This window comes from Psammomys obesus, unplaced genomic scaffold, assembly GCF_907164565.1.
Source record: "Psammomys obesus unplaced genomic scaffold, mPsaObe1.curated_primary_1811, whole genome shotgun sequence".
Classification (NCBI taxonomy): domain Eukaryota; kingdom Metazoa; phylum Chordata; class Mammalia; order Rodentia; family Muridae; genus Psammomys; species Psammomys obesus.
The window spans coordinates 2,157,379-2,184,599 of NW_026596134.1; the positions used below are offsets into that span (position 1 = coordinate 2,157,379).

General features: G+C 47.8%; 1 protein-coding gene across 3 annotated transcripts; it reads right to left on the minus strand.

Moving 5' to 3' along the window:
- Positions 1 to 5,034: 5,034 nt before the first annotated feature.
- On the minus strand, positions 5,035 to 27,202 carry Znf839 (zinc finger protein 839). Of its 3 annotated transcripts, XM_055592784.1 has the most exons (8): positions 26,694 to 27,202; positions 20,934 to 21,818; positions 15,085 to 15,312; positions 11,832 to 11,924; positions 11,176 to 11,325; positions 8,710 to 8,853; positions 8,437 to 8,572; positions 5,035 to 6,357 (listed from the first exon to the last, which is right to left on the minus strand). In XM_055592784.1, exons 1-8 carry the CDS (start codon positions 26,940 to 26,942, stop codon positions 5,513 to 5,515), a joined length of 2,730 nt encoding a protein of 909 aa, XP_055448759.1. In that variant the 5' UTR covers positions 26,943 to 27,202; the 3' UTR covers positions 5,035 to 5,512. The 3 variants fall into 3 exon arrangements, with proteins under 3 accessions (XP_055448759.1, XP_055448760.1, XP_055448761.1); XM_055592785.1 differs by lacking the exon at positions 15,085 to 15,312; XM_055592786.1 differs by lacking the exons at positions 11,176 to 11,325; positions 11,832 to 11,924; positions 15,085 to 15,312.
- Positions 27,203 to 27,221: the final 19 nt, after the last annotated feature.

Genomic DNA, 27,221 nt, shown 5'->3' on the forward strand with positions numbered 1-27,221 from the left:
GGGCCACATCTCCAGCCCTGTGCTTAAGACTTGAAGAGAATGTTTTAGTTTTGTAACTATAAATAAAATCCCATAAATAATTAGATGTTTAAAATCTTATCAAGTGGCAGCAATGGCACACTCCTTTAATCCCAGCACTTGGGAGGCAGGTGGATCTCTAGGAGTTTAAGGCCAGCCTGGGCTACACAGAGGAATCTTGTCTTGGGGGTAAAAAAATCTCAAGTGGAGACTGAGTCCGCAGCTAAGAGCACATGCGGCCTTCTGGTCTCTACTGTCAGCCACAAATATTTGCGTCCACACACAAATCAATAGTCTTTTAAGATTTTATTTTTACTTAGGTATCTGTGTGTGTGCCACATGTACAGATGACCAGACTGGCTACAAGTGGGAGCAGGATCCGAAAGCTGCAGGAGGTTGTTAGCCACCTGACCTAGACAAGTCCCCTGGAAGAGCAGGTCACACTCTTACATTAGTAAAATGTGTTTTTAATATATGTTATTTAATCCAGTAGTGTTAACTGAGCAGAGTTTGGTGTCAAAGAAATGAAAACCAATTACCAAAAATTGCTGACTGCATTAAAAGACGGACAAGCCAATAAAAAGGGCAGTGATTGGAGACTGTTTCCGTTTAGGGCCTGTGTGTGCTCTGTTTAGCTTTCTTATAATTAACCATTAGCACGCTACCCATGTCCATAGAGAACTTCAAACTCATCACTCTGAACTCCAGCGTAGAGAGGTGAAGTGGCCTCAGGAAGTGGCTACTTCACCTCCCTCCCCTTCTGAGGCGGGGGTGGGGAGGACACTCAGGCCACATTGCTCCCTTCTCTGTCTGTGTGTGTATGGGCATGTGTGTAGGCCAGAGGACAGCTTTGGGTGTGGGTCCTTGCCTTTTGCCCTGACCAGGGCCTGTTTACTGTTGTAAACACCAATAGCTGGCTGCAAGCTTCTGGTTTCTCCTGCCTCCACCTCTATCCATTTGTAGATGCTGTGGGGTCTACAGACACTTGTGCTGCTACTACACTGCTTTTTGTGTTTTCTGGGACTCTGAACTCAGGTTATCAGGCCTGCACAGTGAGCACTGTGCTCACTGCTGCTCCCTTTGTGTCAGGCATGCACATGTTCAAGGTTCTGTGCTAGCAACTCAAAACTCCCAAGCTGCTTTTCTAGTCCAACTTACTGAAATCATGGGACACAGGGACACACACGCACACACACCTCATTGTTTTCCCCAAGCTGCAGTTGCCTGCAAAGTGCTCAGCTCCGAACAGAGCTCAAACATCAATCTCTCCTTAGAGATTTTTCAGTCCAGTAGAGTAGATGGACTTACCCAAAATACCCACTAGCATCACATTTACATCATGGCCACTTGAACAAATACCTGATATAGCTCACAAATAGAAAAGGTTACTTAGCTGGGCAGTGGTGGTAAATGCCTTTAATCCCAGCATTCAGGAGGCAGAGACAGGCGGATCTCTGAGTTTGAGGCTAGCCTGATCTACAAAACAGGTTCCAGGACATCCAGGGCTACACAGAGAAACCCTGCCTTGAAAAACCAAAGAAAAAAAAAAAAAAAACAAACAAACAGGGGTTCCCTTAAGCCAAGCAAGGTGTTGCGCACCTGTAACCTCAGCACTGGAGGCTGAAGCAGGATGATGATTGAGGCCAGCCTGGGATACATAGCAAGACCCTGTCTCAAAAAAACAAACAACAGCCATCTTGTGAGCTGGCTCAGCAGGTAAAAAGCACCCGCCACACAAGCCTGGAAACATGAGTTAGACTATGGAACCATGTTAAAATAGGAGAAAGCTGGGTGTGGTGGTGACACCTGTAATCCCAGCACTCAGGGAGGCAGAGGCAGGTGGATCTGGGGGACAAGATGGAAGGAGAGCGAGCGCTGAGCCACAAAGCTGTCCTCTGACCATGCACATACAACAGTTAAACAAAAACAATTCAATTAAAATTCCCATCACAAGATAACACGTGTGTTTGTGTGTGTAGAGGGCACAGTTCGTTTCTGCTTTTATTCCTTGGAGAACGAAATCTGTTAAACTTCATGCTGTATTAAGTATGGGGTGAAATTCTAGAGTCCAAAGAACAGAGTCTCACAGGGAGAAAATGCTTCCCAGAAAAATAGAAAACAATATGCTCCAAAGAAAAGATGACTTTATGGCAGGGGCACAAAGGCATGAGGGTTCCTGACTGTGAGAGTGTGTGCATAGCATTTGGAAGTGACCTTCTGTAGACTTTCTCTTCCCTCTGTTCAAATCTGTTCTTAGAATTGGCAGTTGCCCTGCAGAAGGGCTGCTGCATGATCAGCAACCAGCAGTTGGGTTCCAGACAAGAGGCTGCTCAGGCCATGCTCGTGGGCAAGAACCACTCTGCTGCTGCCTAGCTGCTTCTGTGTGCAGGTTCCTGTGAACAGACACAAAACCCCTTCTCCCACTCCCCAACCTCAACACACATCCGCAAGGCTCCCTCCCTCCCTTCCCTTTGGGCCCTGAGGGCTAGCAGGTACTACTGACTACTCATCAACCATATGGCATGTGACCTTCTCCCTTGAAACCCTGTAAGAAGGGACCCACTCTCCCATGTGGGCCTGAAGCCCACTCAGGTCACGCCATCCAGTCCTAGGGATTCATGACCATAGATAGGCCTTGTAGAACACACAGTTGTTTGTCTGAGACATGCCCAGGTTGATCTGGACACACTATGTGCAGTCTATAACTAAGCAGTGCGTGGTGCCTGATGCCTACTTTTAGCTTTGGTATAAGCTTCTTCTATTTCCTGGAGTTACAGACTTTTAAGATTTATTTTATTTTTAATTCTGTATGTGTGCTATGTGCCAGTGTGGGTGTATGTGCTCCTGGCTGCATTATCTGTGGAGGCCAGAGGAGGGTGCTGGATCCTTTAGAGTTGGGATTACAAACAGTTGTAAGCTGTCCAGCATGAACACTAGGAATCAACCTCAGTCCTTTTCAAGAAGAGTAATATGCACTCTTAAAGATATTTTAGGGTTCTCTGAGACAAGGCCTTACTAGATTATTCATTCTGGCTTCAGAATCAGCATACTCCTGCCTCACCCCCAATGCTGGGATTATGGACACACCTCGTCCATATTCTTGATGATTTGCTTCCAGCCACCCATTAGCAAGTTACTCCAGACAGCTAATGGAAAGATCAATACCGCCAAGGACAGGCTGAAATACAGAAACGAAAGATAAACAAAATATTGATCCTGCAGAGTACTTCCTATCTGAAGAGTCCAGAGGTCAGTGTGTCACCTCAAGTTGGGCAAAGTGGGGAATCACACAGGCACGTCTTCTTCAATGCCCAAACCTGCCACATTAACAGGGAAACAACAAAAAAGCTTGGAATCTGCCTGCACTGGACTGAGTTGGAGAATGAATTCATGAGGTAAACTTTGGGAAAGAAGGTGGTTGGTGCTTTCTTTTATAAAGCATTTCAGGCAAATCAGAAACTATTGAAGATAATATAATAAATGTCCACATACCCCAAATGCAGATTAAAAATTTAGACAGTGGCACCAGGCATGGAGGCATAGACCTTTAATCCCAGCACTTGAGAGGCAGATGCAGTCAGATCTCTTGTGAGTTCGAGGCCAACCTGTTCTACAGTGAGTTCCAAGACAGCCAGGGCTACACAGAGAAACCCTGTCTCAAAAAACAAACAAAAAAGGATTTAGACAGTAGCCCACAGGACCAACCCTACCCAGGGCTCTCTGATGGCCCCCAGTTCCTGGCATTCCTGCTCTGCTAGAAAGCCCACCTGTTTGTCCGTATGAACACTGCCCTGAGCTCTAAGGAGGGAAGAGGAAGTGCCTGGGCTGTTGGGAACACTAGTCTTGCCTCAGCACAGCCCCTGGGTGAGGTGCAGCCTTGGTCCCCATCTCTGCCCTGCTGCGGCATTTAAGGTGCTCAAGGTCTCCCTAAGAGTGCAAGAGTGAGCAGAGAAGAGCTGGAGAGTGCTCGTCTAATGTGGACAGTGACCTTCCCATCTGTCCCACAATACAGCCATGGGAACCCTCACAAAGAAATCCTGAGAAGTTACTTTACAGCTGGGGCATCAAAGGACTGGGATTCTATGAGCTCTGGGCTTCTGTAGACCCCTGTAAGTCACCCTATCATAGCAGCCTTTTTCTCATCCAGAAAACCTGAGTCGATAGAGTGTATTATCCAAGCTCTGGAGAAGCAGAGGCAGTATGATCCTAAGTTCAAAGGCAACCTGAGCTATATTAGCAAGACCCAGTCTTAGTGGGCAAAGTGAACATGAAGCCTGAATGGAGGGCTGGTGAGGTGGCTCACAGGTACTCACTGTGCAAGTCTGGCAACCTGAGGTCCATCCCTGGAATCCATATAAAGAAGGAAGGAAGCTGGGCATGTTGGCACATGCCTTTAACTGCGAATTGGAGTACAGCTTGGTCTATGTAGTGAGTTCCAGAACAGCCAGAGCTACACAGTGAGACCATGCCCAAAAACAAACCAAAAACCCACCTGCAGAGCCTGACTGTAGCTACAGCAGAGGCTAATAAAGGAGCATCATAGATTAGAGGCCTGTCTTAAAAGATGAAGCTCAGAGATCCAGCCTGCCTGGCAACTTCAAGAGTTCCCACACATACCAAGAAAGCAAACAGAAATGACTTTCATTTTTACTTCTCAATAGAATGCTGCCAAAATGGCTAGTTTTTTGTTTTCTAACTGAATCCAGAAGTGCAGAGGACACCTGCTGAAGAAACAGCACATCACCAGAAGAGAAGGGGGTGGAATGATATGGAAGTGAGTGCAAACCTGGGAAGAGACAGCAGAATGACCTTAACTGCAACAGCCACCAAACTATACGGCTATATAAGGGGTCCACATCTGCCATGGGAACCCATCTGTAACCCCAGCCTTGGGCTGAGGCAGAAGGATCACGAGTTCAAGGCCAGTCTGGGCTGCTTCTAAAACCAGACAACAAAAATATATATGCACCATTATTATGAAGAGCTACTTTAGAAAAAGTGATAGTACAGCAAACATTATTCTTTGTTTTGTTTTATTTATAGGTTTTGTTTGTTTGAGACAGGGTTTCTCTGTGTAGCCTTGGCTCTCCTGGACTTGCTTTATAGACCAGGCTGGCTTTTAACTCACAGAGATCAGCCTGCCTCTGCCTCCCTGAGTGCTGATATTACAGGCGTGTGCCATTGTGCCCAGCTACATTATTCTTTATAAATAAATGGCTCATTTGTGTCAGTATTCACATTAGAAAATACACAGTGCCTGAAATGGACCTTCTGTGAATAAAATCCAAACAAATATAGGTTCAAAGTTCTTCCCAGCATGGCGGGACATCCCTGAGGCAGGAAGACTAGGAGTTCAAGGCCTGACTGGGCTACATGGGACCCTGCTTAAAAACAAAACAAAAAAACACCACATACACCACACCTGATTCCTGGTCACTGAAAGGCCTCTCCTCCACAGCGAGAAGGCCTCCATGGCTTTAAGAGCAACCCCTTCTTACTGGCCAAACTTCACCATAGAACCCCCTGCATTAGTCATTATGACATCATCCTCTTCCTGAGACACTGTGGTACTCGGATGGGACAAAAGAAGCCCATTGGAAGTCTGAATAAAAATCTGTTCCTGTCCCTGAGACAACACTTCCTGGCATACATCAGAATTCTCAAAAGCCAGGGCTTTCCCCACAGCAGCCATGGTCTCTGGCCCTCTCTGACCACGTGTCTCCATCCTAGAGAGCACCTGGCTTATGTCCCCAGCTTCGCTTCCAACACTGGAACCCCCATTAGTGGACAGTGACCCATCTGGTGCAGGACGAGGTGGCTCTGGCATAGTCTTAGAAACACAGGCAGTTGGTAAGGTGTTCTGGAGTGGAAAGGCTGTGGTTTCTACAAGCAGCACATGGCTGGGGCTAGCCTGCTGGCCACTGAGGTGGGGCTGGCTTGTCTCTCTGAGGTCTCCTGCCTCTGAATTTCCAGACTCTCCACGGAATGAAGATTCCACTCTTCCACCTGATGATGCGGTGCCACCGACCCTGCTGCTCCGCCGCAGGATCCCAGAACCCTGGTCTACAGTTCCTGCTGAAGCGTTCTCTTCAGAAAATGCCGACTTCTGAGCTGGAGGCAGCCCTCTGGGCTCTGCTACCTGGGAGTAAAGAGCTGACCTACTGACACCCTGACACAGAGGAGCAGGGTCTGCAGAGCCACACCTGGCTTCAAAGTCATGAGTCATCACTGCAAGCTGCTGGCCTGCAAGTGGCACATGTCCACCACTAGAAGGAACCATGTCACCACAGATTCCTCCAGAGCAGCGAGAGGGCTTCTCAATGGCTGCAGGGGCAGAACCTGAACACAGAAAACAGCAGTCACATACTTATCACCTCAATGAGCTGTTCCAAATGGACATTCTTGAAATAAACACTAATCAGATTCTCTTTGCCACTTTGGCAGGGCAGCAGGTTTTTATTGGTTACTGTATCTCTTCACAAAGGTAGATTTTGCATTAAACAAATAGCCCAACAGAGTTTAGCAGAGTAACTTCACTGAATGAACAAACAGTGGTCCCTTTCCTGAGGGGAGCCCAAGGGTCGGAGAGGCCTTTCAAAACAGACCCTCAGTCCCACCCCTAGAAAACCTGGAAGGTTATTTAAACCATAAACTCAGATAACAGCCAAGCGTCCTGGTCTTGAGGCCAAGGACCCTGTCACTCAGCCCCAGGACTTAAGCAGACACTGAAGGACCATTTGCTGACAAGTGAACTGTGGGATGGATCACTTAACTTCAGAGAGCAGTTGAAGCTAAAGGAGAAAAATGACTCAGTGAAGGCCATGCTCCAAACTGGCACTAGAGAATTCACTGTTCCCACTGAACAGACTTGCCTTCCTTAGGGCACAGCCTCTTCCACTACAGGCCTCAGTATCAGGCCAGAGATCAGACAGCCCTAGAAAGTCTTCACAAAGGCAGGAAGACACTGTCGATGCTGTGTGTTCAGAGTATCTAGCAGACATGATCTGGCTACAGCCAGAACTAAAGCCAAAGTGTCCGCCTCCTAAGAGTTAAGTCTCAGGCTGGAGAGATGGCTCAGGGGTCAAGAGCACTGGCTGCTTCTCCAGAGGTCTTGAGTTCAATTCCCAGCAACCACATGGTGGCTCACAACCATCTATAATGAGATCTGGTGCCCTCTTCTGGCCTACAGGTGTACATGCAGGCAGAACACTGTATAACATAATAAATAAATAAATCTTAAAAAAAAAAAAAGAGTTAAGTCTCACATGTCCAGTGCATGCAGGTCTCGGATGCTGAGCCAAAGTACATGTGTGTTGCAGGATATCTGATCCCATTGTGAACCCAAAACTGTGAACTGTAAAACCTGTTTCTTGTTTGGTGTGGTTGAGGCCTATCATATACCTTTAATGCAAGAATTTTCTGTTTATTACAGACAGGTGATTATGGTGTGGTTCATCCAGGCCCAGCACACACCTTTAATCCAAGAGCTATCTGTATACAGAGTTTAATAAAGTTTAACCCTTGGTCAAGAGACTGAGCAAGGAACCAGGTGACAAGGATTAAAGAATAGGAGGGACTTTGATGTATTTAAGACAGTGTGTAAGAACAGAGGGAGCTTTAGCTCTCTGACTTTTGGGGCTTTTTGAACTTTGAGCTAGCAAGCCTGTGGCCTTGAGTTTTTTGGCCTTTTCCTCCTAGGCTGTCAGCTGAGCTAGTGAGCCTTTTGGGCTTTTTCCATCGGGATGTGGGCTGAGAAAGAAGATCAGCTGGGTGCTTTCTCTGCCTCTCTGAGCTAGCAGGTTTTCACCCCAGCATCTGGCTCCAAGTCTTTACTGGTAAAATAGAACTGTTGGGATTTTCATTCCTTTATAACAACACATGTGTCCTTGAGACAACTCTGCCAAACCTCTCAGACCACAATGGGTCTACTAGCCTAAGACATCACTATGAAATGACTCTTAATCTAGTAAGGGACTCTAGGAGACCCCAACAGTCTCATGATTCATAGACATGAACATGGAATGACAGAGTGTTTGGAGGTTGGGATAAAACCTAAGAGACTGGGGCTGGAGAGATGGCTCAGTGGTTAAGAGCACTGGCTGCTCTTCTAGAGACCTGGTTCAGTTTCTAGCACCCACATGGCAGCTCACACCCTGCCTATAACCCCAGTTCCAGGGTATATGACACTGTTACACAGACATACATGGAGGCAAAATACTAATGTACATAATATAAAAATAATTCATTTTTAAAAATTTTTTAAAGAAAAAAAAACAAAACAAACAAAAACAAGAGAACCAGAGGGTTCTCTCATCAGCCAAAGAGACACCTAATTTCTAAACGTGATGGTCCTGGGTGCCTCTGTGCTCATTATAGTAGGACCTCTGAGCATGGGGCAACCGACAAAATGTGACTTACCCTTGTCGTTGGCTGGAGCACATGAGGGCCCAGGCTTCTGTTGGCATCCACTGATGTTAGGAGGACACTCAGGAACATCTGTGGGCAGAGCTGCTGTTCGGGGCTTTTTCACCGTGAGCAGCCCCTCCTCTGTGGCCTACGGAGAGAAGATTACTGAGACCAGAAGAACAGCCAGACCTGCACCTTCTTAGAGAGGCCTAGAGAGATGAGCTGTGAACTGACAAGGCCAAATCATGAATCCAGCATCTACACAGTCAACACTGCGCCACTTACCACCACTCCCAGATCCCTCTCTCTCTTCTGCCCACTGGCTTCCTCCAGCTTCCCCTCTCTCTCATGGCCGGAGCACTTAGATGCACTGCTCCAGTGTGTCTCTTTCTTCCGCAGGAATTCTGTGATTCCTAATGACCTGGCAACCTGAATGGAAATAGGAGAGATAAGCTTTGTTTAAAGCAGAAAGTGTGCCAAGTGTCTCAATTCTTATGTCTGTGACTGAGTAGAAACCCTAAAGTCTGTTTTGCACAGTGAGATACAGCTCAACAGGAGAAAGAAGGCTGGGTGTGGTGGCACAAGCCTATAATGTCAGCACTCAGGGTGGCAGAGGCAGGAGGATCTCTGACTTAGAGGCCAGCCTGGTCTACAAAGTGAGTCCAGGACAGCTAAGGCTACACAGAGAAACCCTATCTCAAAACAAAGAAAGAAAAGAAGGAAGGAAGCAAGCAGGCAAGCAGACTGAGCATTCCTTGGGTAGCAAGCCGGTAAGCAGTGCTCTTCCATGGCCTCTGCTTCAATTCCTGCCTCCAGGTTTCTGCCCCAACTTTCCTCAGTGGTGGACTGCAATCTGAGAGTGACAAACTGAAATTCACCCTTTCTTCCCAAGTTTTGGTCAGAGTGCTTTATCATCTCAATCAAACCCCTAATTTGTGCAAATAAAATACCCATACATTTAACATCACTTTTTTAGAGTTCACAGCCGTCCCTTGCCTACATAGAACATTCAAGATCAACCTGAACTACATGTGACCTTATCTCAAACAATGACCCCCACCAAAAGAATACAGTAAAGCATACAAAAACTACCAACAGTCACCAATAACAGCCCTGCTACCACTCAAAACCCCCAAACCAGCACATACCAGCTGTGGTGGTCTAAATGGCTCATATATTTGAATGTTCAGTTCCAGTTGGTGGAACTGTTTGGGAAGGATTAGGAAGTATGGCCTTGTTGGAGGAGGTGTGTCATTGGGGGTAGGCTTGAAGTTTCAAAAATGTCATGCCATTCCCAGTGTCCTCTTGGCCTCCTGCTTGTGGATCTGATGTGAACTGTCAGGTGTTCCTGCCACCATGCCTTTGCTCCACCATCATAGTTTACTCTCTGAAACCATAAGGCATTTAAATGCTTTCTGTAAAATAAATTGCCTTCATCATGGTGTTTTATCACAGCAGTAGAAAGGTGACGAAGACCTTGTTACAGCCCAGGCTGAGGTAGCTTGCCTCGGAAATCAGAACCACGCTAGCAGGTACTCACTGCGGGTGGGCAGCTCCATCAAGTTAGGGGAAAGGATCGGCAGCTACGGGCCATACCGTCTTTCTTTTCTTCTTAAGGTTTATTTATTTTAACTGTATGAGTGATTTGCTCACATTTGTGTCTGAGCAACACATGCATGGCTGTTGCCCACAGAGGTCAGAAGAAGGTATCAGATCCCCTGAAACTGGATTCAGTGGTTAGAGATGGTTATGAGCACCACATGAGTTCTGGGAATCGAACCTGAGTCTTCTGCAGAGTAAGAAGTGCTGTTAACTGCTGAGCCATCTCTCCAGGCCTCCACTCTGCCTTTCTAAGCACTCATATTATGTGTATAACAGCTCCATTTTTTAAATTATTATTATTTATTTTGTTTTAAATAAAGGAGACTATTTCAATATTTGGAAGTGGAGTAAGAGTCAGAAAGTACACTTACATCAGGGTTAAGAGACCCAGGGCTGAGCACAGGACTGTCCCGTTTCTGAGGGACCTGCTGCCACAGAGTGGAGCCAGAGCTAAGTTCTTCCAAGCAAAGCTTATTCAAAGCAAGCCAAACCATATTAGCCCCAAACGCAGAGCTCAACCTAGCCAAAGCAGCTGGGGGATAATATAAGAACTGTGTCAGAACATCCACAAACATGAACACTGGCCCTGGGTAACACACAGAAAACCAGGCCAATGCAGAGATTTCGGTAGGTAAGTGCACTTGCAGCTCTGGCAGAGGCCCCAGGCTCTGTTTCCAGCACCCTGTGGTGGCTCACAACCACCTCACCTAAGTCTTTTCTGTCCTCCCTGGACCCAGGGACAATCATGGAGCATGGACATTCATGCAGGCAAGACACTCATGCACATAAAATAAATCTAATAAACTTAAAAAGAAAAAAAAATTAGTCCTGAACATCAGTATTCAAGGGACTGTGGTGTTAGTCCTGTGTGCAGGGGACTGCAGGGTTCACGTTTTCTTTAAGCTATTCCAATTTTCAGTTCTCAGGGAATAAGGGTTTATCGCCCTTATATTAATGGAACAAAAATGTCACATGACAGGACAAGGCTACACAGTGGCTATAATTGAAGATGTCTTACTAGCAATGGCCTCCCTGTTGACAGACTGTCTCCTTGGGCTAACTAACTAAGCAAAATGCCTTGTTCAACAGTCTCCTTGTTGACACTGTCTCCTTGGGCTAACTAACAGCAAAACGCCCCTCAAGCATCACCTCATAGTTGGTTATCTCCAGGAGCTCCTGGGAACACGGGCCAGAGCTGCTGAGGTAATCTTGACACATTCTCTTCACCACACCATACAACTCTTCAAACTCCTTGTACACAGCAGGGAAGAAAGGCTTCTGTCTGGGACTTTTCTCAACCTTTGTGAAGATGTACAGTTTAAATCCAAGGCATTGACACAGAAAACAGAAAATGCACTTGAAGACAGAAGCTGCACTCCTCAACCCCTGGATCTGGTCAGTGGCCCAGCATTTCCTTAGCCTTCTGGTGATGCCTACATATGCCGTACCATACTCAACTCTGGAGTGCCAGAAAACAAAGCTTAGGGTGAAGGCCACAGCCCTGGAACTAGGGTGACCTCACAGGAAGCATAAAGTTGGTAAAAAGACACCGTCAGCAACTAAGAGGCATATTCACACCTCCTGAGGCTACTATGGTTTTCCACACCCACTGCAGCTCCCGACACAAAGTGAAAATAGTCAAGGGAGTGACAGTGGCTTACTGTCACTGACAGGCTCTGGGTGCTACAGCTCTCTTCAGCTCTGCCCTAGGGAGGAGAAATAATGTTTGAATGGCCCAGCACATCCTAATACACTCAAGCCAACCCTCTCTCTACCTTGAGACACGCTACGCTACAGGGACGCACCTTCACCAGGAGAAGCTCATACAGGGTCACCGCCTGAGCCAGCTGCGGAAGCACCAGTTCTGCAAGCTCCTCCTGGCCACACTGCCTGAGAGCCTGCAGAAAGAAAGCGTTGGACACCTTCAACTGGGAACAGGCAGCAAGGTAAATGGCAGAAAGAGCCCCAGAACCCAACTGTGCACATAGTTTCACACTGTTGTCCAACAATCAAGTGCCAGAGACTTAGACGCAGAGGAGCCATACAGTGGCAGACAGCAGCCAGGGACTGGAGGGTGGAGGCTGGAAAGCAGTCCAGGCTAGGCTGGAAGAAGCCCAAAGATAGGGATTTCCATCCAGTGGTGGCATACGGAGGGAGGCTGTGTTCTGTGAAATGCTGCTATATGGCCAAGGCTAGCCTCAAGGCTCAAATGGGCCTCCTGCCTCAGTTCTCTGGGGATCATTAGTGTGCACTACGGTACCTGGTTCTGGAGGGAGGTTTTAGGCAGGTGGTGGTATAATAAGGGGAGGGTGTGGATCTGCAGGGGTCACAGTGACAAGAGGCAATGCCAACAGAAAGGCCAGGAGATGGTGAGGACTTGATAGCAAGGGACCTGTGGCAGAAGAGGAGAGATGGTATAGTCTATCAGGTCCAAGATGGGGGCATGGGTGGATTGAGGTGGAGGCAGGCAGAAGAGGCAGAGCCAGGCATAGTATCGTGGCCTCCACTGCTCTCAGCACTTGGAAGGCTTGAGGTGGAAAGATTGGCAGGAACAGCTTGAGCTCCATAATGAAAGTTTGAGGCTAACCTGGGCTACAGAGTGAACAATGTCTCAAAAAAGAAAAAAAAAGAAAACTAAACTAAATAAAAATAAGAAAGAGGAAGGGAAGGGAGAGAAAGACAAGAAGGAACTGGGCTTCTAACCTGAGCACCTAATGGCTCCATATCACAGGGCAGGACAGGACACCAGCTTGTGTGCGCCCCATAACATTGAAGATGAGGTAGTACACAGGCCAACCAAGTAGAGAGTATTCTTTCTTTTGAGGAGGGGGAATTGGTTTTTGTTGCTGTTGTTGGAGACAAGACCTCAATATGTAGCCCTGGCTGACCTTGAACTCCTAGAGATCCACCAGCCTTCCTCCCAAGTACTGAGATTAAAGATGTGTGTCACCATGCCTGGCCACTGGTGAGTTTTCTGACAGATGTGAGGCTCCAGAGAGAGGTCTAATCAGGAAGTACATGCAGGAATCTACAGAGGAAGCAATGCAGTGCGAAGAACCTAAAAAAGCCTTGGAAACACCAAATGTGAGAGGTGTAGGGAGGTCACATGGCCCAGGAGAATAATCAGGAGCTGCCAAGACCTGGGGGGACCAGAGATGCTAAAGAAAAACTTTATTGGCCAAAAATTAACTACAGGGCCAGCAGGAGAGCTCAACTGTGCAAGCCCAGTACATGAAGTCCATCCCCAGAGCCCAGGTGAAGGTGAAAGGAGAAAGCCAACTCTTTAGTGAGAATTTTGTTTTCTTTAAAAACCCAGTTATCTTATGTGAATGTTTGTTTTCTTTAAAAAACCAGTTACCTTATGTATGTTTTTGTCTTAATCCCAGGTATGGGATACAGGGCTGCTTCAGTTTGTCCACAGCCATTAACTATGATTGTCTTGTGCACCAGCAGGGGCGTGATCTTGGCCAGCAGGAGATAGTTTAATTCTGGAACTCTGGAGAGGTTATAAATGTCAGAGCGCAGAGAGGGGCGGGAGCACTCTGAAAAGGGGGTGTTGCTGTTCCTCCTCTGCTTCCTGCTCTTCTGTTGCTGTTGCTGGTTTGCCAAGTGATTGAGAGAAAAGAGACAAGCTGGAGACATCCTGACTATGAAGACTTGGACTTGCCCCAAGAAACCCACCAACCCTAATCAGCAGGAAGTAGTCTAAATAGGTCTATGCCCCCTTTCCTCTCTAATATCCTCTCTCTCCTACCTGGTGTTAAAGTGTTGGAAGGGACTGGGGTGGAGAAGGGCGGTAGATAAAAGGACCCAGGAAAATGATTAAAAAAAAAATAGGGCCAACACAACTCTACAAAGCTGGTCTCCACATACTCACCACAGCATGAGTGCAGGGGCAGGTTAGCTTCAAGTTCCAAATGCTCTTAGGAAAAGCTGACCTATGGAAAAGCTCTATGGAAGTGCAGGAAGGTCGCTTTATAAGGTGTTACCTTGCCATGACTTAAATTCTGGACAAGTTTTTGATAGCAGACATCTCCTTAGTAGCTCAATGAAAACATCCACCTGGAAGTTCTGTCAGTCAACAGGCTTGGTCATCACTGCCCACCCTACTTCCTGCCAGAGTAGCAACTATGTCTAGCCTGTGCACACTGTCCCTCCATAACCACAGGTGGGCCTGATACGTTACAGGCACACAACTCATATACAAATAAATGTCAACTCTGTCAGAGTGGTCCTGCTCACAGCAGCCACTCAACTGTCTGTAGGACAGTGAGGCGGTATCAGCAAGACAGAGTCACTGCAGCCTTTATGTTTAGCGTGGGCCAGCCTCACTGCCCAGCCTCACTGCCTCTGACACCAAATAACCTGATTCACATTCTGGCCCTGCCTCCTACCTGAAGCCACCCTGAGTTCCAGCTGTTCACCTGTTCAGGTGGGAGAGCACTGTGGAATAAGTGGGAGGAGGCTGAGGCAGGATTGGTGCAGGGCTTTGTGGGCCTGGCATGGAGTGGGGGCTGAGCTGACTCACAGCAAACACTCTGCAAATAGTGCTAATTCTAATGCAACCACTAACTCCCAACAGTCAGCCAGCCAAGGCTGCCATGACATATGGGGAATGGAGCAAAGCCAACCCTTTAAATTTAAATTTGCTGCTGCCACTTGGAACACCACAGTGTGCTTAAGACAGTTTTAGGAAAACCACTTTTCAGAAACCCAAGTCTTAACTCTGAACCATGTCTCCAGCCCCATGGCTGGAATGCTCCACCCTCTTGCCGCTGCTGCCGTAGGGATGGTATTTCTGGTGTGCACCAAGACACCAGGCTAAGATGTTGCTGTTTTACTCTTAAGTTCAGAAACCGGACAGGGAGCCCAGGCGGGTGGCCCAGGCCTGTAATGCCAGCACTCAAGAGACTGAAGCAAGATGACTATGAGCCCAACGCTAGCAGCCTACACATTGTGACCCTGTCTCAAAATAAACAAAAAGAAAGAGGGAAGGCAGGGAGCTGTTACACTGCACCAGACAAGCAGGCTTTGGGCACACTGATCAGAGCGAGTTACCTCCTGGAGCTGGGCTCTGCTGGATACACTCAGCCCTGAAGGTAGAGCAGGGCCACTGTTGGGCTGCACTATTCCGCTCTCCTGGAGGCTGGCGGTGCTGAATTCTGCCTGGCTTTCCCACTTTCCATCTTTAGGTTCTAGGTCTTTCTCTGGTCTCAGAGAAGCTGAGGGACTTCTATTTTCTGGTTCAGGTATCTGTGTCTCTTCAACGTTCACAGACTGACCATTCTAGATAGTCAAGCATACAACAAAATAAAAAATTGAAAAACCATCCATTATATGCCATCATGAAAACATTATAACAGAAAAATGTCAAATCAAAAGCAAATAAGTTTCTATACTATTTTTCTTTAGTTAACACTCTTTTAACTATAATTATACATTTTAAGCTTTCTCAACCAGTACACTTAAGAATATCAAATGAAGGCTGGAGAGATGGCTCAGTGGCTAAGAGCACTGTCTGCTCTTCCTGAGGTCCTGAGTTCAATACCTAGCATCCGCACAGTGGCTCAGGACCATCTCTACAGGGATCTGATGCCCTCTTCTGGCACACAGGTGCACATGCAGAGCACTCAGATACATAAAATAAACAAATCTTTAAAAAAAGAACATCAAATGATTATTAACCATTCAGGAAGTCTGGGCTGACAAATGGTGACCCTGGACTGTTGACTGTTAAAATGAAAAAAAGGAACTTCTCTGATGTAATTATCATCTTCAAACTTAACCCTGGGGCTGGGGGTGGAGCTCGGCCATAGAACTTGTGGTTTGTGTGTCCAAGGTCCTGATTTAGACCTCCAGCACACAACAGCAACAATCTCAGTTTGTTTCTAATGTATAATGTATGCATGACTTTTTGAATGTTTTGTCATATTTCAAACACCATAAATGCATCTTTTGTAGATTTACTTTTTAATTACATGTATGCATACATCTGTGTGCAGATATGTGTATGTGAGTGCAGATGCCTGCAAAGACCATAAGATATAGCTGTTTCCCCTGAAGCTGGAGTTACAGGTAGCTGTTAGTCACCTAACACAGGTGCTGGGAAGCAAACTCAGGTCTTCTGCAAAAGCAATGTGTGCCCTTAACTGCTGAGTCATCAGCCATCCTTTGAAAGCACAAAAGCCAGTGGATTTAATATGCTCGCAAGGCTGTGTAACCATCACCACTAATTACAGAATGTTCTCAGTGCATTAGGAAGTTAGGACTCAACGCCTCCCATCTCTTTACCCTCCTAACTCTCAGCACTCATCCTGGGGTGTATGTGTCTAATCTATGTCCATCTCCAGCTCTGTGGTTTCGCAAGGCTTGCTGGAGAAACCCTGAGTGACACAGTCTAGCCATTTCCTAACTGCTGATGCCCTCTGGAAACAGGAATCACAACAGTCTTAAACCTCCTGGGACAGCTGCAGGGTCAAAGAGTTGACAGAAGGAAAGCACAGGCTCTGAGAGCTAGCACCAAGTAATGTATGTCCTGTCAGGACTGTGCGAGAAAAACTGCAAACAGCTTTAGAACTCATGGAATTCGGCCCACAGGTTAGCACAACCACGATGGGGGAGCCTGGACCTGAGGACTTCAGGCTGTTATGAAGTTTCACTCTGCTTGTTGCTGTGGTCACCACATCCCTCCTAATCTGTGAGTTGTATGAAAACCCTAATGTTATTATAAAGAAAGGAAATCCCAAATTGTTTGATTTCACCAATAAAGACTCAGGAGACAGATGCTGGAGTAAAAACCTGCTAGCTTGGAAAGGCAGAGAAAACACCCAGCTGACATTTCCTGCTCAGCTTAAGCCAAAAAAAAGCCAAAAGTCCAAAAGCTTGCTAGCTCAGATGATAGCCCAGGGGGGAAAGGCCTACTAGCTCACCCAACAGCACAGGAGGAAAAACCCAAAAGCTCTTTCTTCTTCTCCATGCTGTCTTGAGTTCCCCTCAACTCAAAGTCCCTCCTTTCTGTTTACTCCCTGTCAGCTGGTTATTTGCTCGACTTCTTGACCTAGGGTTAACTTTATTAATTCCTGTGTACAAAGAGCTCTTGGATTAAAGGTATGTGCTAGAGCAGAGCCATACCATAATCATCTGCTTACAATAAACAGAAAGTTCTTGGATTAAAGGTGCGTTAGGCCTGAACCACACCAGACAAGAAACAGGTTTTTACAATTCACAATCTCAAGCGTCCTGCAACACTCTAAGGGGTTCCCAGCCGATCACTGCACAGTGCCATTGGCACTTACAGTATTAGTGATTGATCTTTTCCAGGTGCTGCTGCGGAGCAGATTAATGGCTCAACCACCATCCTTAGGAAGAATTTAGAGATGCAGACTGTTAATAAAGTTAGGTTAAGATGTTTTGGTTAGTGGCCTTGACATAAAAAAAATCTTAGAAAACAATCTGAAGTTCAGAAAGGCCCTTTGATAATTGAGCAAGGGACCCCTCTGAGGTCAGGGAACAAAAACATGGCCGCCAGACTTCTTCTATCCCCCGTGCCTCTCTAAAGCTGGGCTGGTGATCAAGGTGATTAATTTCTTGTATCCACTTCGATTTAATAAAAATTGTTAGTGAGCAGATGTGTACCTTGAGGACTTAAAGTAGAAATGATGGACTGTAGCCATGCGAGGTGTCACACGCCTGTGATCCCAGCACTCAGGAGGCAGAAGGATCTCTGTGAGTTCAAGGCCAGCCTGGTCTATAAAGAAGGACAGCCAAGGCTACCCAAAGAAACCCTGTCTGGGGAAAAAAAAAGAAAAAAAGAAAAAAAGAAAAAGAAAAAGAAAAGAAAGGAAAGGAAAGGAAAGGAAAGGAAAGGAAAGGAAAGGAAAGGAAAGGAAAGGAAAGGAAAGGAAAGGAAAGGAAAGGAAGAAGGAAGGAAGGAAGGAAGGAAGGAAGGAAGGAAGGAAGGAAGGAAGGAAGGAAGGAGAAAGAAAGAAAGGAAAAGAGAACGAAAGAAAGAAAGGAAAAGAGAAAGAAAGAAAGAAAGAAAGAAAGAAAGAAAGAAAGAAAAAAAGAAAGAAAGAAAGAAAGAAAGAAAAAGAGATGACTGGTTTTTATATAAAAGTTGAGATTTCTGATTTTTATAAGATTATTTTTAAGATAATTATTGATCCTTTCTTTGTAACCACAAATTGCAGCCTGCCAGTAAGAGAAACTGGCTGAGAAAAATGTCTTGCTTGCTTCTACTTTGTTAATCTGTAACAAGTTGCTTAGACACAAATGTATGTGGGTTCTTGGGAATAATTTGGTTTTTTCACTTTTAATATGTAGGATGTTTAATCATATAGAGAGAGTGGGGAACATGCTTTTTAAAAAATATTCATTGTCATCATTCACTTAAAGAAAAAAACAGAACATTAATCCTATTGCAATTTTTATACTGCTTGAGAGATTTTGCTGGGGGATATAAGCTGTGGGAGAAAAAATAAAGTTGTTCTAATTGTTGGAGCCTTGCTTCATTCACTGAGAGAGAGAGAGAGAGAGACAGAGACAGAGACAGACAGGCAGAGGAACTTTAAGTCAGAACATGGCTGCTCTGGCAAGAGATCACATCCAAAGACCTTCTAGGTCTGTGTGATCTGGCTGGAATACAGACACACCTTTAATCCAGGAGACAGAGGCAAGCATATCTCTGAGTTCAAAGCCAGCCTGCTACAGAGCAAGTTTCAAGTCAAGAAGAGCTTAAGTTCAGACATGGTGGTACATGCCTTTAATCCCAATGCCTAGGAGAGTTGAGAGTGAGTCGAGAGGCAGTGTAGTTGAGTTGCATTAGTGGCTGTTCAGTTCATGGAATTCAGAGGCAGTTTTTACTGGGAAAGTTTTAGAGAGACAGGTTGAAGAGAGAATAGGTAGACACAGGTAAAGACAGAAAACGTGAAGGATCCAGAAGATAAGAATAGATTGATAGAGTTTGTTTCAGGACAAGCAAAGCAATTCAGTGAGAAACTGAGAGAAGGCAGATTGAATCAGTCAGCTAGAAGAGGAGTTTGAGGCAGAACAGCTGAATTGAAACCAGCCAGCAGTTTAGAAAGAACAAGACAGGGTGAGCTTATTCAGCAGAGGCTGAAAATGTTACAGGCCTAGATTAGATTTTTTTTTTTTAAGATTTATTTATTATGTATTCAATGCTGTCTGCATGTCCACTTGCAAGCCAGAAGAGGGCACCAGATCTCATTATAGATGGTTGTGAGCCACCATGTGGTTGCAGGGAATTGAACTTAAGACCTCTAGTGCTCTTAACCTCTGAGCCTCTCTCCAGGGCCCTTGATTAGATTGTACGGGGTTAGCCTCTGCTCTCCATGGTAAAGAAAGGGTAGAATGCTTTTTGTCATCATAGATCTATGTCCTACTTTTATGCAAACATAGGGAGAGCAGAGGGCACCCTGACACTGCCTCCTGTCTTCATCTTAATAATCCTTTATATTTAGGTGAGGCACCTTCTCTCTAACACTACCCTGGGAGTTGAACTTTTCCAGGGTTGGAGAGATGGCTCAGTAGTTAGGAGCATACATAGCCATGAGGCATGAGTTTGGTTCCCAAGACCTGGAGCAGGGGCATGTGCATGGGCATGTGTGTGTGTGCGCGCGCACACGCACGTGCGCACGCACACACACACACACACACCACTTTTTTTTTCTTTAATTCAAGGCTAGAGTTTTCCATCTATGAAAGGTGCAAAGGTCAGTGGAGAGATGGCTCAGAGGTTAAAAGCACTGGCTGCTGTTCCAGAGGTCCTGAGTTCAATTCCCAGCACCCACATGGTGGCTCACAAGCATCTGGATCTGATGCCCTCTTCTGGTGCACAGGTGTACAGGCAGACAGAACATTGTATACATTATAAGTGGATAAATACTTGTTTTAAAAAAAGAAAGGTACAGGACCCGGTGCCCGGGTCTACAGTACAGGCTCTGAGTCAAAAGACTTGGCCCGATGCCACTCTGGACTGAGACCTGTAAGTGCTGCATCATGGTTTGATGAGCCGCACTGCAGCATCTCATGTGGGAGTGGCAGGGTGGAGTGCCGTACACTTTCAATCCCAGCACTGCTGAGGCAGAGGTAGGCTGAGCTCTATGATTTTGAGGTCAGCCTGGGCTACACAGTTAAGTTCCAGGACATCCAGGGCTATGTAGAGAGACCCTTTCTCAAAATAAATAAGTAAAAATAAAAAAGAAAGAAAGAAAGAAACTGTACAGGGCTGGGGCACGGCCCAGTGGCAGAGCACCTGCCTGGAAGCACAAGCCCTTGAGAGCAGTTCATAGAGGAGGAGATAGGAGGAAGGGACAAGGAAGGGAGAGGAGGAGACATATAGCGCGTGTGAGATGGGTACGCTTGGCACAGGGTGCCCGATGTCCGAGCACAGTGGTAGTTGTCCTGCTGACGCCAATGCTAAAGGCAAGGTAACATTTTAACCCTCTCATTAGGTTGTCACATGGTTCTACTACCAGGCCTCAATACAGATCCCTGGGTCCCAGGCATTATCTGCTCAGACCCCAAGGTACTAATGTTAAGCTAGCTACCTGCTTCACCCCTCCCGAGGAGCCCCTGATCCACGGTAGGGAAAGAGGGAACCAGGGCAGGCAGCCACTTCTTCCCAAATCTGACCTTTCCCACAATCCTCTGCCACACAAGTACCAGCCAAGAGTCCCAATAGTTGGAGACCGAATCAAGACAACCTTGGCCATAGTCCACCAAACATGCTCTCTCAGTAAGGCTATGGGCAAGACACATCCCTCCCACCTATTTCGCATCAGTGTGACAACTGTGGGTACTGAGCCCCATCTGACACTGTAAGGCTTAACTGAGGGAGGATCGGGAAAGGGGCAGAGAAGGGTGACGGTACTAAGCAGAAGGGTTACCTGTAGGGTACGCCATGCTGCCTCTGCCTCCTCCATGCAGACAGCAGCTGGTGTGGATGGTTTGGGGGAAGCCAGGCCTCTGGTCTTTGAGTCTGTGCACCCTGGGGTCAGGCTCCCATTAGCTTTCTTGGACAGCAACACCTCAGGTTCCAGCTGACCATGGCCTGGATTGAGTTTAAGATGCCTCGCCAGTCCCCCCTTTCCTATGTATGACTTTTCACAAGTCTGACACTTAAAGGCCTTGGGCTTCAGGGCACAGCCCTCAGTGTCAAAGAGCACAGGCTTCTCCCTCTGCTCGTCCTCCTCTTCCACACTCAGCTCTGAATAGTCATCAGAATCCGACAGACGCCCATCAGCTAAATCCTCTGTTTTGATGAATTTATAATCTCTGGCTTTATACTTGGGAGGCCGGGATATCCGCCCAGATCGTGTTTTCACCTTTAAAGATTTCTTCAATTTCTCTGTCTGTGCAGTATGCAAGCTGGAAATACACAAACGAGCTGAAGCAGATGAGACAGGTGCTACTACGCATGGGCTACAGGCTGCCAAAGGGCTCAGAGTGGTACCATGTCCATTTGCAGTCTGGTGGGCCTTGACTCTCTTCAAAGGAACTGGCTGAAGGGCTGGCAGTGGCTTCTGTACAAACACCTGAGGAGCAGGAGGCTGGGGGGAGCCTCCCAGGAAGTGCAGCTGTGATCCAGTCCTCCCTAGAGCCTGCACCCTGAGCAGCTGCGGGCTGGAGACACCAAGACCCCGGCTGGAGCTTCTCCCAGGGAGCTGACTTTGTCTTGCTGTTTTGGGCTGGATGATGGCCAGAGGGGGCATTGGCCTTTCCTTACTTTTTGTGTCACCAGACATCACCTTGACACAAATGGCTTCAAGTTGCTTAAACACAAAAAGAAACCAGAAAAAGCATTATAATTCTCAAACAGGCAGGGTTGTGAGCCACTTATACTGGGTGCAAAGAACTTAGATCCTCTGAAAGAGCAGTACATGTTCTTAATCACTGGGCCATTTCTATAAACCCTTGGGGGCAAGGGGGAGAAAGCTTTTTGTGCAGATGCCCCAAAACTCCAGAGGAGATCAAATCCCCTGTGGCTGGGATTGTTACAGATGGTTTCCAAGCTGCCAGCAAGGGGACTAGACGAAGAACTAGGTCTTCTGGAAGAGCATACAGCCTTCTTAACTGCTAAGCCATCTCTCCAGTCATCTTGACATATTTTTAAATTTTATAATATCACAGGGGACTGGAGAGAGGGCTCAGTGATTAAGAGCACTGGCTGTTCTTCCAAAGGATCTGGGTTTGATTCCCAGCACCCACATAGGGGCTTACAACTGTCTGTTACTGCAGTCCCAGGGGATCCAAGACCCTCTTCTGACCTTCTACAGGAGCACAGACATATAAGTAGGCAAAACACCCAAGCTCATTTAAAAAATAGGAAGAAAAGAAAAAATAATATCATAGTCAGGTATGGTGATAAACATCTTTAATCCTAGAATTCTGGAGACAGAGGCAAGTGTAGGCAGATCTCTGTAAATTCCAGGCCAGCCAGGGTATGTAGTAAGAGCCTGTCTCAAAAATAGTATCACCCAATCTGGGAGGGATAGCACATACTTATAACAGCGGCATTCAGGAGGATGAGGCAGGAGAGCTACCACAAGTTACAGACTGGCTGCTCTACACAGCAATATACTATCTATCTCAAGGTCAGTCATCAGCTCAACAAATCAACCATCAAGTCAGCCAGGTCCTGCAGCCTGACTACGTTCTCAAGATTGTTTTTGAGAAGCTCCTTTTCACTGACGCATGCAGCTCCAACTGGTTCATTTTTCTCGGCAAAACTGGGACCCTTATTCTCCTGATGGGCAGGAGACATCTAACCTCTAACCCTCTGCTCCTGTGGTCTGCTCAGAATGTCACTGTGTGTATTCATACACTCATGTCTCTCCAGAAACACACACCTGGAAGCAATATTTTGTTCTGTTTTTGTTTTTTGAGACAGGGTTTTTCTGTGTAGCCTCAGCTGTCCTGGACTCACTTTGCTGGCCTTGAACTCACAGAGATCCGCCTACCTCTGCCTCCCTGAGTGCTAGGATCACAGGCGTTTGTCACCAGGACCCGCTCAACAGCTTTCTTTTAATCCAACAAAGATTTAACTGTGTATTCTCTCTGAGCCAGCAGCTCACTTTATGTACTATAAAAAAATCATCTATGCCAGGAGATGTCACCTCCCAGAAAAAAAGGCTGCCTTCAACAGCATTCCACAAATCTTTATAAACAGCCTCTGTGAGAGACAGCCATGTGTGTCAAGAATGAGCTGTCTGCGAAAAGGTCAAGGACAGCAGGATAGAAGAGGCTCCTGTTCTTGTTGAACAGAAATAACCAGCACTTCTTCCAGAGAAAGAGACAGTCACCATCCTGGGCATGGGCTCGTGCCCTCGGCACAGATTAAAGCCAAGGACTAGTGGTCACTTGGTGTGTGGGGCAAAGAGTGGTCCTACGCACAGGAAGGTACTGGGAAGCATCCTAGCCTTAACCCTCCAGATGCCAGCAGCATCCCCAAGTGTGACAAAGTGTGTTTCTCCAGGGGCTGGGAGGTGGCTTCCCTGACCTGAGACTGCCAGCAATCTTCACCAATGGGAGGTGGGTAACAGAGCCACACAGCACAGAACTGTCACTGGCATCAAGCAGGCCTGGTATAGTATTACAAACAACAGACACTGAGGCTATAGCATATTTAGAAGTGTACAGAGTAGGTGGGATGCCTGGGGAGCCTCCAGCCCCTGGGCTACTTGGGACTGAGTGACAGCCAGTTTTGTGTACATCATTTGCTGCACTTCCCTGTGAGCACCCACTCCCCAGATACTTCTCTATAGTCTTGGGGTATACCACATACCGTAAGAATGAACACACACACACCTTGTTTCAGGAAACCACGCAGGATCTAATACCCTGCCTGGCTTACCCTATGGCACCCACTTACAAACACCAGCTAAGTTCTGGCCTCACATGAGCTCTCCCCTGCCCTGGGTCTCCTGGGACAGAACCCCCGATCTGTCCTTTCACTGGTGATTCTGAAAGGAGACAAGAGTCCCCAGGGACAGTCAGGCAGATAAGACTGCCTGCCACAACAGAAGTGTTAGAGAATGTCTCAGAAGAGAGGCCTCTAAGGTGCCTTGAAGGCTGCAGTGAACTTGGTTAGGTATGCAAGGCACTGTGGTCTAAGGGAAAATGAGTGGATTCGCAGAGGCGTGGAGGCATGCTCAGGTGCTGGTGGAACTGAAGTGGAGTTTAGAACAGTGAAAACAGGCCCAGAGTCCCAAACTGCCCTGGAAATTGTTCCCTGGCTTGTACTTCTGGCCCACTGTCCCCACAGAAAGCCTGAGTCTTCCTTCTGTCCTGGTTATATCAATGAAGCCCAACCAACTGCACCCTGGAATGCTGCCTCTCTTCTGTTTCCAGCCTTGCACTGGCATCGGCTTTCTGTTCCCAGAGACAGAAACTATTTCCTTTTTTTTTTCCTGAATGTACTCAGTTCGTTACATCTCTAGTTTTTTGGCTAGGTGTCATCTGGGTCATGCATCCCTTCCTCCTCATTCATAGACTCCTCAGGGGCGGAGTCCATATCTACTTGGCCTTTGGGTTTTTGTGGCACAGTTTAGGCTGAAAGACTATCAGTGGACCACGCCACAAAGGTCTATTTCTGCGAGTACAGCGTCACCATTTCCATCAGATCAGCCACCACCCACAATTCTATCAAGCTAACTTTAAGTTTGCTTTTATTTGATGGAAATAATATATTTTCTGCCTCTTTCCAAAGCTGTCATATCAAATTCAAAGTTGTGGCCATATTTCGCAGTGTGGTAAGGACACAGGCTCTAGAATACAGCCACCTGAGAGACACTGGGTAAAGTCCCTTGAGATGGTTTGGGGGTGGGGGCTGGCTGGAGATGTGGCTCAGTTGGTAGAGTGTTTAAATAAGCATGGAGGAAGCCTTGAGTTCAGCCCCTAGCACTGTATAAGCCTTGGGAGATGGGGAAGGAAAGATTAAAAATTCAAAGTCATTTTCAGCCACACATTACGTTCGCAGCCAGCCTGGGAAATAAGACCTAATCTCCAAAAGGAAATAAACAAACAAAAAAGCAAAACCTTCGTGTGGCTGCTGACAACCATGCCAGTCACAGACTGTGTGGCACAGGGAAGAGGCACTCCAAGCAGGCAGTGCCGTTTCACGGAGGACAAACCAACAGTGTCACACTCTGACTCAGACTTGCATGTGGAGGAGGCATTTTGTTACACAGCAGCCCACTGGGAACCTTACATAGTGAGCCACCCTTCCTGCAAATTGAGAAACCAACACTGAAGGTTCCTCTTTTAGGATGTGCTGTTAGGCACACTTACACTGACTTAGCAAACTCTATCAACACACGTCTCCGGTCTTTTTCATTTTTTAAAATTTATTGTGTATGTAGGTCAGGGTATAAGGGTATAAAACTTCGTCGAATCAGATCCCTCCTTCCATCTTTTCATGGTTCTGGGTTCGAGATCAGGTTGCCAGGCTCGGGTAGCAGCAAGTGCCTCTACCCACCAAATACCTATACTAAACGGGCCCATCTTGCTGGTTCAGCTGTTTTTATTTAAACTATTACCTCAGACAACTGTCCAGTCGTGATGACCAACTGGATGGAAGCCTAAGCAGCCAAAATCAAGGTCAAACCCAAACCCACACTAAGACTGCTGAATTGCTCTCTGCCCTATTTCTAGAATCTGGTGAAAGCAGCGCTCCCCTTCGGCAACTCTGAAGTAAGATGGGTTTCATTTTCCAACCGCCAGCAGGGAAAGGGATGCCTTTTTACACCTGATGTGGAGTACCTAGTTTCAGGAGCTGCCAGGACCTTCCGAGGATGGGAAGCCAGATAACAGTGCTTACTCTCCCAACAGCCAAAACCTGTGTGAGCACGGGGAGCAAAACCGCTGGGAGGATGTTCCGCGGTTTTACAGTGCCTTCGTGTGTTTATTCGCTACTGGCTGGACACTGGCGCTTGCCAGAGTCTACAGCAAACTGCTAGAGGGAGTGTTTAACTCTCGCCCAGGTGTGGGCGAGCCGGAGCTGCACTCCGGCAGGGCACACTAACACGTTTGCTCCTCGCCCTCGAACACCCGCCAGAAACTTCTCCCTGTTAGCCCCAGAATGTGCCTTACGCTAGCCTACAGGCGATTAGGCCGGTCCGCCTGCAGGGGCCTAACCATCGCTTACGTCATCCCCCGCCGCCGCCAGCCTGCGCCAGGTGCGAGCGAGACATAAAGGGCGCCGCCGCCTGCCGCCCCACCCCCTCTCTGCTCTCACGGCTCACTCACTGTCTCTACCTCCCCTCCAGACCCTCCCCTCTTAAACCTCCTTTATGTTGCCTGGCGTACTTCCTCAGGGGGTACACCTTGGCATGGGCCCGCAATGGCGCCCCCGCGCCGCCTCATGATAGAGCGGGGCGCTTGGCCTTAGCGTGGAACCTGGCACAATGCTCCTTAAATACCAAGCGGAGGTCGGGCCAGGGAGGAGGGCCGGGAGGCGCGGAGGGGCTCGGGGCTCGGGGCAGGGCTGTGCGCAGAGGAGGCAGGAGATGGACGTCACCGGGAGGGCCCGGCGCGCGGGAGGCGTCACTGCGCCGCGTCCACGGGCCCCGGCCGGGGTTGGGGGGCCCTCGGTTCCGCACGCCGCGGCCCGGCCACCTCCGGGCCTCTCCACCCCCGCGGCGCCTCACCTGGGGCAGCAGCAGGCGCGGGGCCTCGGCGCCCGGGCCCCGCTGCAGGGCGGCCTGCTGGGCCGCGACCCGGAGCCGCCGCGCGTCCTGCAGCGCGGGGGGCGGTGGCTGCGCCCGAGTCACCTGCTCAAGGACCCGCCGCAGCTGCTCGGGGTCCAGCGGAGCCACGCGCACGGCGCTGTGGCTCCGGCCGGGAAGAGTCGAGGCGCCACCGCCGACAAGACCGGGCTCCGGTTCCGCGCCCGCCATGGCGGCCTAAGGGGGGACTCGAACACGCGTCCTCTGGAGCGGCGGCGCGGAAGTGCGTCACCGGTAGAGGGCGGATTCTACGAGTGCCCGGCAGGCCAAGACAACTCGGAGGCGTGGAAGTCGGCCTTGTACTTAATTGCTTTCACGTCACGGAGGACACCGCCGCTAGGTTACTGCTTCGATCCTCAGGTGACACCGGCTCCTGGTTTTAGGCGGTGCTGGAGCTTTATGAATGCCGGGACAAATACTCAACCAAGTTAAGATTTAAAAGGGAGACCT

Coding starts and splice junctions, on each gene's coding strand:
- Znf839 (XM_055592784.1), bottom strand. CDS start 26,942: ATGGCGGGCGCGGAACCGGAGCCCGGTCTTGTCGGCGGTGGCGCCTCG. Junction 8,854..11,175: donor TGGAGATAACCAACTATGAG/GTGATGCTTGAG, acceptor ATTTCCATTCAG/GTTGCCAGGTCATTAGGAAT. Junction 8,573..8,709: donor AGAGGGATCTGGGAGTGGTG/GTAAGTGGCGCA, acceptor TTCTCTCCGTAG/GCCACAGAGGAGGGGCTGCT.